The 14,338-nt window shown below is 38.4% G+C and overlaps 1 protein-coding gene across 3 annotated transcripts in view; it reads left to right on the forward strand.

Moving 5' to 3' along the window:
• NELL1 (neural EGFL like 1) overlaps positions 1-14,338 on the forward strand; it is a gene marked incomplete at both ends in the record, with an annotated part of 883,126 nt that overhangs the window by 222,416 nt on the left and 646,372 nt on the right. For all 3 annotated transcript variants that reach the window (XM_082845633.1, XM_082845634.1, XM_082845635.1), the window contains one exon: positions 4,627-4,755. In XM_082845633.1, coding sequence (XP_082701759.1) covers positions 4,627-4,755 — 129 coding nt within the window. The remainder of the gene's footprint in view (positions 1-4,626; positions 4,756-14,338) is intronic.

Genomic DNA, 14,338 nt, shown 5'->3' on the forward strand with positions numbered 1-14,338 from the left:
TCACAGCTTCTGATTCTGGGAAAAAAGACAGTGATTTAAGAAAGAGGGTGATATATATATATGATATATATATGCTATATATATGATATATATATATATGGCTCTGTGTACTTTCACAAGTGCACTAACTTCTCTGAGCTTCAATTGCTACATCTGTGAAATAGGGATAATAATTCCAGTTTCATAGGGTTGTTAACAGGATTAAATGGGATCATGCATCTGAAACACTTCCCTGAGTGCCTAGCATATATTACATGCTCAGTAACTGTTAATCATTATTATTACAACTGTGCCAGCTTATTTGAGGTTCTTTAAACTTACCCTTTCTCCTCAAGGGCTGGAGTTCCATTCCTCCCACTAGGATCTGTGTCTTGCCCCTTTTCAAGTTTCTACCTGTGATGAATCAAAGGTCAAGTTTTGCATCATCTAGAAGGGATTTCTTCTCTGACACACTATGATAATTTGTACTGCTCACAACTTAACTACCCCTGTATTTAGCTTATATCCCCTTAGAGTTTCTAATTTCCTTGTGGTCAGGGAATGTCTCAAACATTTTGACATTGCCCCCGGGAGCTTGCGTGGTGCTGCAGTCCACAGCGTAGGTGCCCCATACAAATTCAGTGGATGATTATTCACTCGTGCATAAAGGCAAGCAGGCACTGAATAAATATTGCTTGAACAAAGGCCTGCATTAATTAAAAAAAAACAAAACACGTGTTTTTGGCACAATAGTGAGGCCCAACCAAAGTGGATTTGTCCATAAACTGGGTTTGTCTCACAGGGGCCCTTCATTGTCCTTGAAATACAATTGACCCAACTCTCTGCATTGTGAATTGATATGGCACGTGCTTGATAGATATGCATTGGAAAATCAACAATGTTTGAGGGGCTTTTTTCCAGCCTGTCAAATGCATGTGGAAGGAGGACAGTTGCAGTCTTGGGAAAGAAAAATAAATGCAGCCATGTAACAAAGGATGCACATATGACATTGAGTCAAGGATTATAATGAAAGAAAATGTGATAACTTAATTGATCAATTCTGACGTGGGGAGGGAAGGCCAGGCACTTCCTCTGGCGAAGAAAGCTATGATGCCTAAAGATTGTCCCTTGGCTAGCAAAAACATCACGTACTTTTAATGGTTATTATAAGCTTTTCAAGTCCTTGTAAAAGTGCTCTTGACTGACACATATTTCACCATTCCAGCAAATTCTTCCTCTGATTTTGACTGGGGCAATCTCCAGTTAGCAGGTCAGGTAGTGGGGCTGGATGTGATGCCACGCTCCCCCAAGCCTGTGGATCTACTCTCTAATGTCACAAGGAGCATCCACATCTTTCACTTTTTTTTTTTTTTTTTTGGCTAGGTTTGCTCTGTGAGAGGATACAGGAAGAGTACATGGGGCTTGGAGCTTACCAGACTTACTTTAGAATCTTAGCATCTCCACTTACTAGCTAGATATTAATGAGTTTGGGCTTTTCTTATCTTGAAGCTGAGGATAACAGTGTTATCAACTTATTTGAACTTCTATGTCGTTGTCAGTATTATCATTATCATAATCATTATCATTCTCGTCACAGTGGCTAACGTTTAGTGACCACCTAGTACGTATCAAGAATTGCTCTAAGTGCTTTATATGGGTTAGCGCATTTAACTCTTTCCACACATATTAATAAGGTATATTATTATCCCCATTTAAAACATCTAGTGTAATGCCAGACATATAGGTACATGAATGTTATTATTTAATAAGAGTTGTTATCTTTTAGACTAAGGATGGTCTAAAGAGTGTTGGATTAAAATTCTGTTTCAAAGGAGAAACATTCTAGAATGTTATCACCAAAAGGAATTAAACTTGGAGTTGATATAGTTCAGTGTTTTCTATATTTTTTACAGCCAGAAACTGTTGTTCACATGATCACTATATCAAAAATATAAAAGCAAAGCTATTCTATTTGAATCAGGGGTGGGGGACTTGAGCCTTATCCGACAACTCATCTGTGCCCAAGATTCTGAGGAACGGTGTGAAAATCACTGATGTTGTCCTTTCCTGGTATACGTACCTAGACAGGCAAAGCGATTTATTTTGTTTATTGGTATAGACCCTGAATTATAAATTAGATCTCCTCTCCAAGAACAGTTGTTTTTTTTATGAGACTGCAATATGTGATGTAGCAGTATAATTATTATTTGCTAAAATGTACTGAGTTAAAGATGATAAAGCACCTTCATATACCTTGTTATATTTGAACTTCACAATTCCTGTGGTGGGCATAGCCTGTTACTTCTTGTTCACCTAAAAATGATGCGTAACATAAATTTTTTGGGGGGTCGGGCGGAAATTGGTGCAGCTTGTCATAGAGGTAGGAGAAAAAAATATCAGAGACCAGAAATGTTGGAAAAGGGTGATTCTTTTGAGATAAGTTAACACACTGGAGTTGGCATTTGCCCAGAGGGTAGAATGGTAGAATCTGGCTTCTAATGGACGCTGTTTAAGTAGACAGGAGACAAAGCCTGGGGCTGGTGTGAGATGCATAAAGCAAGAACCTTGAAGGGTAAATCCTCAGTGGGCGACTAGGAAAAATCCACTCTGCAAGAGAAGACTTGCCTATCAGTCTCGACTCTAGATAGCGAGTATGGCAGAGAAAAGTTTGCATTCCTGAAAGCTTAGGGCCTAAATTTATTCTACCCGTGTGGCTCAATCCTTATGCCCCAAGGCAAAATGTAATTTAAAGTGATTGTGGGTTGATAGTTCCCTCAGGCACCTGACAAAAGCAAACACGGATGCTCTCTGAAGAAATACAGTTTTACAGCCCAAACCTCAATTTCCACAGATTAAATCCTAAAACATATGAGCTCACAAATAAAAGACTCACTCAAAACATAAGAAAAGAAGTCCTCATGCATGATACTCAGCAAAACAAACTGTAAAATCAGATGCTGATTTTACTTTAATAAAGTCGGAAGACTGAAGATACTGGGGTTATCTGTATAAAATATGTCTAATATGTTTTTAAAAAAGGAAATTAAAAGATGAAACAATAAGAGACCACAAATTTGATCAAGGAGACTGAAAGAGAAAGAAATTGAATTCTGCAAAATAAAATTGTAAGTAAAATAAAAATGATATGGATGACTGAAACAGAACATGACACTACTTGAGAGAATTAATAAACCAAAAGATACATCCAAAGTTAAACAGAATTCAGCATAGAAAAAAGCAAGGGGAATAGTAAAGCAAGTCTAAGAAACATGGAGGAGAGCTTGAGAAGGAAGGAATAATATTTATCTAATTCAAATTCCAGAAAGAGAGAATAGATAAAATGGTGAAAAGAGAATGTTTGAAGAGAAAATACCTGATAATTTTGCAAATTGATAAACGATTTAATCTTTAGATTCAAGAATCCCAAGGAATCCTAGGAAGAATAAATAAAAATAAATTCACACCTAAATACCTTAAAGTTAATGAATACAAACAAACCCCCTTCCCCATCAAGCAAACAACCAAATAAAATAGATCTTAAAAGCCACAGAGAAAGTGTTTGTCACATACTAAGAAATGATGATTAGGTTAACAACTGACTTCTCAAGAGTGATAATAGAAGCCAGAAAACAATGGAATATCTTCAAAATGTTGAGGCAAAATAACTCTATGCCCCAAAAAGCTATTTTTCAATTAAGAGGGTCAAAGGACATATTTAGATAAATTAAAATTGAGCACAGTTACTATCAAAATATCTTCATTAAAGGAACTTATAAAGGATACATTAAGAAAAATAACCGTCCTAGAAGGAATGTCTGAGATTCAAGAACACTCTTGGGCAAAGAAATGTTAAACATGTGGTTAAAAAAGTATGCCTCAGGAAGCATGTTCAAGAACATTTCTTGCAGCATTGTTTGTAATTCCAAACCTGCAAATAACTCAAATGTCAATGTGTAGTATAATGGATAAATTTTGGAATATTCATGCTATGGAATATTATACACCATTGACAAATAAATGAAAGATAGCTATAGACATTAACATGGATGAATAGAAAAAAACCACCATGGAAGATATTACAGTATGATTTCACATGTGAAGTTCAAAATGGGCAAAACTAAATAATCTATAATTTTGAAATACATACCTATGTATGGTAAAACTATAAAAATATGTAAGGGAGTGATTAACACACAAATTAAGAGAGTTGTCTGATGGCTGGGAGGAGGATTCATTGGGGACCTGTAATAAAGGGGTACTGATAATATTGTATTCATTTTATTTATATATTCATATATATTCATTTTATACATCTCTTATGTATCATAAATTTTGCAATAAAACAATTATAGAAAGACAAGTCATATAAGAAGGCAGTAGAAAGAAGATTCAGGATCAACATGGCTAAAAGCCTTCAAGAAGGAACAACTTTAGCAAGTTTGTATATTAGGGGGAAAAAATGTGAAGCATGGGATGGTCCAAAGTTTCCTAGTCCTACTCTTCTACCCCCTTGCCAGCTTACCTTTGCATATTGCCAAGGCGTGTTCTCATGTATGCTGACATATAATAAAAATGTCTCATGCTTTATTATTTGGAAGTCTTTTATTCTTTTCTTTCCTGATGTAAAATTTTATTTGCTTCTTCTAGGTCATAACTTTTGTGCTGAAGGACCTAAATGTGGTGAAAACTCAGAGTGCAAAAACTGGAATACCAAAGCTACTTGTGAGTGTAAGAATGGTTACATCTCTGTCCAGGGAGACTCTGCCTACTGTGAAGGTAAGTGAACTATTTAATAAAGTCAACTTGTGAGAAATATATTCCTGGTGGATGTGGTTGAAGAATGAAAGCCTTCACTTGGTTCTGGTCCTGTGGGATCCTATAAAAAATTATATCAACAATCTAGGATATTCTCTTCTTCTGACTTATCCAGGCTGCTTAGTAGCATGTAAAAGCAAGACCTTTCAATCACCAGCAAAACCCTAAACACCTCATTTTATGTTGTCTTATTTGGGTAGATTGTCTTCTTCAATTTCAGTTAAATGTTACATGGTGGGTCCTCTTTTTGAATGGATGCTTTGATACTAGCTTATACCCAATTGCCATCATCTTCACCTGCCAAGGGCAGAGTTTTTTTTCAGTTGTGTTTCCTAATGACTGATTCATGTGTTGCTAATTCCCAAACTCTACTAAAAGTCCCAGTGACAGATGGACTCATAACTTTGGCACATGGATTGGTATAGTAGGTTGGTGGCCTCAAGCATCAGTGACCCCCCTTTTCTACTTTATAGAGCAGAGCAACTCCTCTGTCTTATGTGAACCCCTCTTTCCATGCTCAGCATGCTGGGGGCAAGCATTGCATACTCCTTTTCCTTTAATATACCAGAGGATCAGGGATTAGTTCTGACCCTGGATTTACATGTACAGTGCCCTAAAATCTGAGCCCATCCATTTCTCCAGTGCTCACTGGCTCTCTCCCATCAGTTTAGATAAATTCTTATAGGCAAAGTGATGGCTAGGCTGTTTTTCCATCCTGGTTGGACCTAATTATTCCTGTCATCTTTACTAGTATTATTGAACCTTGGTGTTCTGTTAATTAGGAAGGTAGATGTCTTGACTGGAATAAATGCTGCAAAATCTTGGTCACTGTCCTCCTACTGATTTGGTTCTCAAGTGGGTCAGGTATTGTCAAGGTAAAGACAGTTGATGACAATAATGGTAAATTCCTTTCCATTCTTCTGTTTTATGTTGTTGACCCCTGCTTAACTTTTTGACTTTGACTAAAGACCTCTTCAGTTGTTAAGGAGATGTTTCTAATTACTGTTAGTGTTCAGAACCTGGTAGGAAGCCTCTGTTTTTCATTTCTTCTGGAAGACTTTCTTTATTACTGCTTTGGTTCTCATTAGCAATATAAGTCTAACTAATAGTTAACCCCCAACACACACACTTTTTTCTACACTTTTTTTTCCTTTTGCTTACCTGTATAGATTTGAACTTGATTTGGGAGACATGCCACTTGGGAGGGTGAAGTTGCCCTTTAGTTATGAACCTTTTCATCTATCCATTAACATCATGTTACTTATTTGTCAGTTTTGAGGAAGAGGACTATTAATTTCAATACTTCACATTAACATTTATTTTTTATATCTTACCTTATGCTATTTTGTATTTTTTGTCAGAAAATTACTGTAATTTTAAAAATAAAAAATGTGAATATTTTCCTCTCCATTTATCATGAAAAAATCCCACAAGCCAGGTAATGGTCTAAAAAATTTGTTTTCTTACCTTCTGCTATATGTGGGGAGAGACTATGAACAATTATAAAAATGATAGAAGGAACCTCAAAATAATTTGAATCTTGATTCTACCATTGGCCAGTGTTTTAGTTGTCTATTGGAAGCAGTACACCCACCATTCCTGGCTCCCCTTAGCTATTGAGACCTGGCAGAACCTGGGAGGAAATTGCTGGTACCAGTGCTGTTTTGGGACTCTTTGATTCTCTCCTCATTTTTTGTTACATAGAATCAGTTTTATGAGGTACCATTTGTGGTATTATGCCTACCCTTTGTGAGGCTTTATTTTATTGATTATGTTGAGCGATTCTAGGTCTGAATCCCTGTTTCCTTGAACATGCTTCTCAACTCGTTGTGTGCGCGGGGCCTTGGGTCAGTGTATACTGTGGTACCACCCTTGAGTCATGGTAATGTCCTCGGGCTTTAGTCGTTTTTCTGTGATCAGGGGGACATTCTGCAATTCCAGAGGGCATGTTCATAATGAGAAGGATAGCACTTAAGGAGAAATGACTAAACGTTAGAGCCCATTTACAGTCTAAGAATAGAACTCAGGGACTAAAACAGGGGTCAAATACTGGGCAACAGGATGGGAGGCACTGAGAACCAAGTAGAGTGAATATCAACATTTAGAGCAAACACCCTCCTCTCTCTTCATTCAGCTATCTTCAGCACACTTGGGCTTTGGGCTTATTTTCCTGTGGTTGAGTGGTGGCTGCCATAGCCCCAGACATGGTGTCCTCATACCAGCATCCCAAAGAAGGAAGGAAGGGGCAGGGGTTAAAAATCTTCTCTGTGTGAGGTTCTGTGTTTTTTTTGTGTGTGTGTGATGATCATATGGTTTTTATTCTTCAATTTGTTAATATGGTGTATGACATTGATTGATTTGCATATATTGAAGAATCCTTGCATCCCAGGGATAAATTCCACTTGATGATGGTGTATGATCCTTTTAATGTGTTTTTGGATTCTGTTTGCTAGTATTTTGTTGAGGATTTTTGCATCTATATTCATCAGTAATATTGGTCTGTAATTTTCTTTTTTTGTAGTATCTTTGTCTGCTTTTGGTATCAGGGTGTTGGTGGCCTTGTAGAATGAGTTTGGGAGTGTTCCTTCCACTGCAATTTTATGGAAGAGTTTGAGAATGATAGCTGTTAGCTCTTCTCTAAATGTTTGATAGAATTCACCTGTGAAGCCATCGGGTCCTGGACTTTTGTTTGTTGGAAGAATTTTAATCACAGTTTTAATTTCATCACTTGTGATTGGTCTGTTCATATTTTCTATTTCTTCCTGGTTCAGTCTTGGAAAATTATACCTTTCTAAGAATTTGTCCATTTCTTCCAGGTTGTCCATTTTATTGGCATAGAGTTGCTTGTAGTAGTCTCTTAGGGTGCTTTGTATTTCTGTGGTGTCTGTTGTAACTTCTCCTTTTTCATTTCTAATTTTATTGATTTGAGTCCTCTCCCTCTTTTTCTTGATGAGTCTGGCTAATGGTTTATCAATTTTGTTTACCTTCTCAAAGAACCAGCTCTTAGTTTTATTGATCTTTGCTATTGTTTTCTTTGTTTCTATTTCATTTATTTCTGCTCTGATCTTTATGATTTCTTTCCTTCTACTAACTTTGGGTTTTGTTTGTTCTTTCTCTAGTTCCTTTAGGTGTAAGGTTAGATTGTTTACTTGAAATTTTTCTTGTTTCTTGAGGTAGGCTTGCATAGCTATAAACTTCCCTCTTAGAACTGCTTTTGCTGCATCCCATAGGTTTGGATTGTCGTGTTTTCATTGTCATTTGCCTCTGGGTATTTTTTGATTTCTTCTTTTATTTCTTCAGTGATCTCTTGGTTATTTAGTAATGTATTGTTTAGCCTCCATGTGTTTGTGTTTTGTCCATTTTTTTCCCTGTAATTCATTTCTTTTCTTTCTTTTTTTTTTTTTTTGCGGTACGTGGGCCTCTCACTGTTGTGGCCTCTCCCGCCACGGAGCACAGGCTCCGGACATGCAGGCTCAGCGGCCATGGCTCATGGGTCCAGCCGCTCTGTGGCATGTGGGATCCTCCTGGACCAGGGCACGAACCCGTGCCCCCTGCATCGGCAGGTGGACCCCCAACCACTGCACCACCAGGGAAGCCCCCCCTGTAATTCATTTCTAATCTCACAGCGTTGTGGTTAGAAAAGATGCTTGATATGATTTCAATTTTCTTAAATTTACTGAGGCTTGATTGTACCCAAGATGTGATCTATCCTGGAGAATGTTCTGTGTGCATTTGAGAAGACACTGTGATCTGCTGTTTTTGGATGGAATGTCCTATAAATATCAATGAAATCTATCTGGCCTGTTGTGTCTTTTAAAGCTTGTGTTTCCTTATTAATTTTCTGTCTGGATGATCTGTCCATTGGTGTAAGCGAGGTGTTAGAATCCCCCACTATTACTGTGTTACCATCAGTTTCCTCTTTTATACCTGTTAGCATTTGCCTTATGTATTGAGGTGTTCCTATGTTGGGTGCATATATATTTATAATTGTTATATCTTGTTCTTGGATTGATCCCTCGATCATTATGTAGTGTCTTTTCTTGTCTCTTGTAACATTCTTTCTTTTAAAATCTATTTTATCTGATATGAGTATTGCTAGTCCAGCTCTGTTTTGATTTCCATTTGCATGGAATATCTTTTTCCATCCCATCACTTTCAGGCTGTATGTGTCCCTAGGTCTGAAGTGGTTCTCTTGTAGATAGCATGTATATCGGGCTTATTTTTGTATCCATTCAGTGAGCCTGTGTCTTCTGCTTGGAGCATTTAATCCATTCACATTTAAGGTAATTATCAATATGTATGTTCCTATTTCCATTTTCTTAATTGTTTTTGTTTTTGTAGGTCCTTTTCTTCTCCTGTGTTTCCCACTTAGAGAAATACCTTTAGCATTTGTTGTAGAGCTGGTTTGGTGGTGCTGAATTCTCTTAGCTTTTGCTTGTCTGTAAAGCTTTTGATTTCTCTGTTGAATCTGAATGAGATCCTTGCCAGGTAGAGTAATCTTGGTTGTAGGTTCTTCCCTTTCATCACTTTAAATATATCATGCCACTCCATTCTGGCTTGTAGAATTTCTGCTGAGAAATCAGCCGTTAACCTTATGGGAGTTCCCTTGTATGTTATTTGTCATTTTTCCCTTGTTGCTTTTAATAATTTTTCTTTGTCTCTAATTTTTGCCAGTTTGATTATCCTGTGTCTTGGTGTGTTTTTCCTTGGGTTTATCCTGCCTGGTACTCTCTGCACTTCTTGGACTTGGGTGGCTATTTCCTTTCCCATGTTAGGGAAGCTTTCGACTATAATCTCTTCAAATATTTTCTCGGGTCCTTTCTCTCTCTCTTCTCCTTCTGGGACCCCTATAATGTGAATGTTATTGTGTTTAATGTTGCCCCAGAGGTGCCTTAGGCTGTCTTCATTTCTTTTCATTCTTTTTTCTCTATTCTGTTCTGTGGCAGTGAATTCCACCATTCTGTCTTCCAGGTCACTTATCCGTTCTTCTGCCTCAGTTATTCTGCTATTGATTCCTTCTAGTGTAGTTTTCATTTCAGTTATTGTATTGTTCATCTCTGTTTGTTTGTTCTTTAATTCTTCTAGGTGTTTGTTCTTTAATTCTTCTAGGTTTTTGTTAAACATTTCTTACATCTTCTCGATCTTTGCCTCCATTCTTTTTGCAAGGTCCTGGATCATCATCACTGTCATTATTCTGAATTCTTTTTCTGGAAGGTTGCCTATCTCCACTTCATTTAGTTGTTTTTCTGGGGTTTTATCTTGTTGCTTCATCTGGTACATAGTCCTCTGCCTTTTCATTTTGTCTGTCTTTTTGTGCATATGGTTTTTCTTCCACAGGCTGCAGAATTGTAGTTTTTCTTGCTTCTGCTGTCTGCCCTCTCAGGTTCTGTGTTTTTAAGTTTGAAGAAAGTCCTTCCTAGAAGGTCCTTTGTAACCTCCTTGCCTCTCTCTCCATGCAGAAATCTTCTGCTTATTTTTCAGACCAGGATTATATCCTCTCCACCCTGAGACCAATGAGATGACTGTCATTGGTTTGGGCTAATTGTGTCCAACCCCCGGATTTGGAATAGGGGGTTTGCCTTCCCTGAGACTAAATGATCTTTGCCCTTTGTCTGAACTAATTAGAATTGTAGCAATAGGAGGCAGGTGTATGGGTGGTTTTGGATGGGCAGAAAGCTATGTATACTACATTCTTTTTTGGTAAAATTTAGCTTATGGCCATTTACCCAGCTCTGTCTTCAGAATTTTCCTCTGGGATGCTCACCACATGCCTGCCTGGGTACTAGAGACTCTCAGAGGCTGAGTTCATTGTTTCACTATAGCATAGAGAGGAGTAGATAACCTATGAACTGCTTCAGGCAAGTTATTTTTTTCTCTGAGTAAGTGGAGTGAAAATGACCCGTATTTCACAAACTACGATGAACACGACTGGCTTGCAAATTAAAACAAAATATTACATACATTGTCCAGGCTAACTTGAAAAACCTATTCAGGCTTTCAGTGGAAAAAGAAGCACAAAAGACTTTCAATTTTCTTAACTTCCGAAGGTAGTAGCAGAGATACAGTGTATTAGGGACTCCTGCTCTGCAGAGACTGTCATAGAAATTGCCGTAGAGAAGATATGGGAACTCCTGGCCAATCAATAGAAGATAATAAGACCCTTTGTCAGCTATGATACAATTCACGGGAGGTCGTTTCATTTTGCCTCGTCTGACTCGAGCAGGAACATTCCCCATTTTGAGAATTGCTGTAGTTGGGCTTTGGTGTTTTATGAATCTGGTCTACTGAGGCTTTTTTACCTTTGGGATGACATTTTCAATGGGTTGGTCTTAAATGGTTTCTGATTCATTAGCTTCAATTAGAGGTAGTGTCTGAGGAAAGTACAGCAGTTGGGGTCTATTCATGATCTTCTTGAATTTGGAGTCTATATAGAGTTTCATAAACTTTTTCTTCCTGTAGTAAAAAGTTACATTGAGGAATAAAGAACAATGTGATGTGCGTATACATCATGCAATCTGCCAGGCATAGAGAGTACTACAAGTAGCATTAAATAATGTCTCCTACTCACAGAGTGCTCTGAATTTTTCAAACTCCTTTTATATATATTGTATTCTTTGAGCCTTCAGTAAATCTCTGAGGAAAATGGTAACGTTGGCCACATGAACTCCACTTTGCAAGTGAGGACAGAAAGACTCAGAGAAATGAAATAAAGATAATACTCAACTCATTTCTCCTCCAGGACTTTATGCCCTGACTTATGCTGCTCCCTTCCTTCCCATCCCCCACCCTATTCCAGGGTGGTATTGTTCAAAATATTTGCTATCTCCTTCATCTAATGAAATCTGAATGGATGTGAGATGTGTACCTTTTCGTAGTAGAAGATCTAAGAGCTATTACAGGGTTCCACCTCTTTCTCATAAACCTGCATTGTTCCAGAGCAGGGCCTCTCCTTTAGCTAGGGTTCCAGAATGAAGTCTACATAGAAGCTGTGTGACAGCTGACAGGTGAGGAACATGTGGCATGGGTGAGAAATAATTGTGTAAATCACTGAAACTTTGGAGGTGCAATTATCTGTTACCTTTGCGTGACTTAGCCTAAGCCTATTGGTACACCTGCCTGAATTAGTTGACCCACATCTTGTAGTTTCAGAAGGATACCTCCGACTCAGTGCTCATGACTGAAAGTAATTTTTTATGGAGCAAGCGTTGAGAGTGACTAGAAAAAGTCTGAACTGTATGGATCATTAATAGTCTGCTCTGGCCCTGCTGCCAGGTAATAGATATTTTGCAGACCGCAAGTTGTAAACCAGTGCTTTATTATGGCCAATTCCAATGTGGGAAATTGGAGTTCCCAATTAAGATGATGATGAGACAATGCAGGTCAAAAATTTAGCAAATTGTCTGGTATTTACTAGTGATTTAGTGGGTCACAACAGTTATCATCATCAACTTATATCAATGTTTATGGGGATCTTTCTTGGAATTGGAAGAGTGTGTACTCATTGAGACCAGTACTTTGAGAAAGTGGGCTTCTCATGTCTGCATCTTTTGGGAGAATTGGAAGGTAGCAGGGGAGAGTGTTCTTAGTAGGAAGGACCAGGTTTTATCAGTTCTGCCAGGAGCATATTTTTAGCAGTGAGGTACCAAGTATAATAATTTATAAAGATGAAGTTATTCCTTCCTTGGAGAAACACAAGTGGAGCTGAATTCAAGGATAATATGTTGTGGAACAAAATGAGTTTTATTGGTTTGAATTTAATAATGTCATGTAACAAAACTGCTGAGATGTCTGAAACACAGCAGCTGATTAGCAAGGTGATTCATAACTTCTTTCGCATGACGGGCAATGATGACAAAGGGTCTGACCCTTAGAGTGTTAAGAGGCTGGGAAAGTGGCAGAAAGGTCGGAGTTCAAGCAGAAAGAAGATTCAGGAGAACTAAGGGAGTAGATATTTTTTGGATGCGGAGGCTAGAGTGAGTGCACTGCCGTAGAAACAAGCCCCTGTGAATTCCTGATGAAGAGAATGAATGGGAAAATGGTGAGTATGCTTAGTTATACTTCTAATTCTCCAAGGATTAATTAGGTAACCCTTGTTTTGAAATTTTATAAGATGCACACGCCTCATGATCCATGTAGCCTAGTTTATGCTCAAATCTGGGCTTCAATCTGCTGCTTTGGACAGAGCAGGGATCAAAAGCCTCTTCTGGATTATTCATGTTAGTAAAAGCTTAACTCTAAGCTCCTGCTCAAACTTATTTCCAGGGGTTCAGAATGTTTGAGATAAGAATACCTCGGGGTATCCTTTTTTCCCCTTTCTTATTTAGCCTGCTTGACTAATGGAGAGATCTTCTGGTATTCAGATATCTGGCAACAATCTCACTGCCACCACCGCCCTCACCTCCCCCGTCAGCCTTCCCAGGACACAGAGATCTGTAGCCATTGCTTTGCGTGTGATAACCCACTTACCTCTTTCCTCCTAGCAGGAGATAGAGCTGAGCTTTCTTCCTGGGCCTGGCTTTTCTTTGCCTCTGCTTCTTTATTCCCAAGGCTGCTTTACAAAAGCATCTACTCCTGCTCTCCCACCTACTTAAACTCTTACCTCTTCTTAATGACATCCCCCACCCCCATCCCTATAACTTTCTTTTTTTTTTTCCCTATAACTTTCTTTTTGGAATTAAAACAGCAAAAAATATAGCCCAAATCCAAACCTTGGTTACTGCGCTTGGGTTGAACCACGGGGTTATTTTTTCAGCTCTTTACTTAGGAAGGAGCCCCAGTCAAACCGACTGGGGCAGTGGTCAGGACTAGAGGTTAAAGTGGCACTTGTCTTTTTTGTTGTTTTGTTGTTGTTCTTGTTTTTCAACTTAACCATGTTTTGAAAGATCATTTATAAGATATTTGGAATTTTTAGTTATTTCTTCATGATAAAAATGTCCTGAGTGTTGATGAGTTTTCTAAGCCAGCACATAGAAGCCAAGCAAACTCATCATGTAGCTGCACTATTGTACTACAGAGCTCTCCTGAGTTCCACGGTTCTGAGAGCAGAGGACCATGTATTGGGTTGGTCAAAAGTCCTTTCGGGTTTTTCAGTAGAATGTTATGGAAAAAACCCGAATGATCTTTTTGGCCAACCCAAATACTTTTCTCCCAATCTCAGTTAATGACACTTTCATCCATCCTGTTGCTGAGGTCACTAGATGGAGACGTCATCATCAATTCCATGCTGCCTTCACCCACAGCATCTGCTACATCAGGAAGTCTTGGTGGTTTTACTTGGAAAATGAATCACGAATTGACCCGTGTCTTGTTCCGCTTCTAGTCCGAGCCTCCTTTATCTCATGGCTTGTGATTGCAATGGTGTCCACTCTTGCCCCCCATAATCCATTCTCCAAACATCGATCAGGGTGAGCTCTTAAAATGGTAAGTCATATTATGCCACTCTTCTGTTTGAAATCATCTGATGGCTTCCGTGCATCTTAGAATAATGTCCAGGATTGGTCCTGTGTAAGGCACTGTGTGAACTGGACCCTGCCTACTCCTCTGT

The sequence above is a fragment of the Leucopleurus acutus genome, assembly GCF_964270905.1.
Source record: "Leucopleurus acutus genome assembly, chromosome: 8".
NCBI classification, from domain to species: domain Eukaryota; kingdom Metazoa; phylum Chordata; class Mammalia; order Artiodactyla; family Delphinidae; genus Leucopleurus; species Leucopleurus acutus.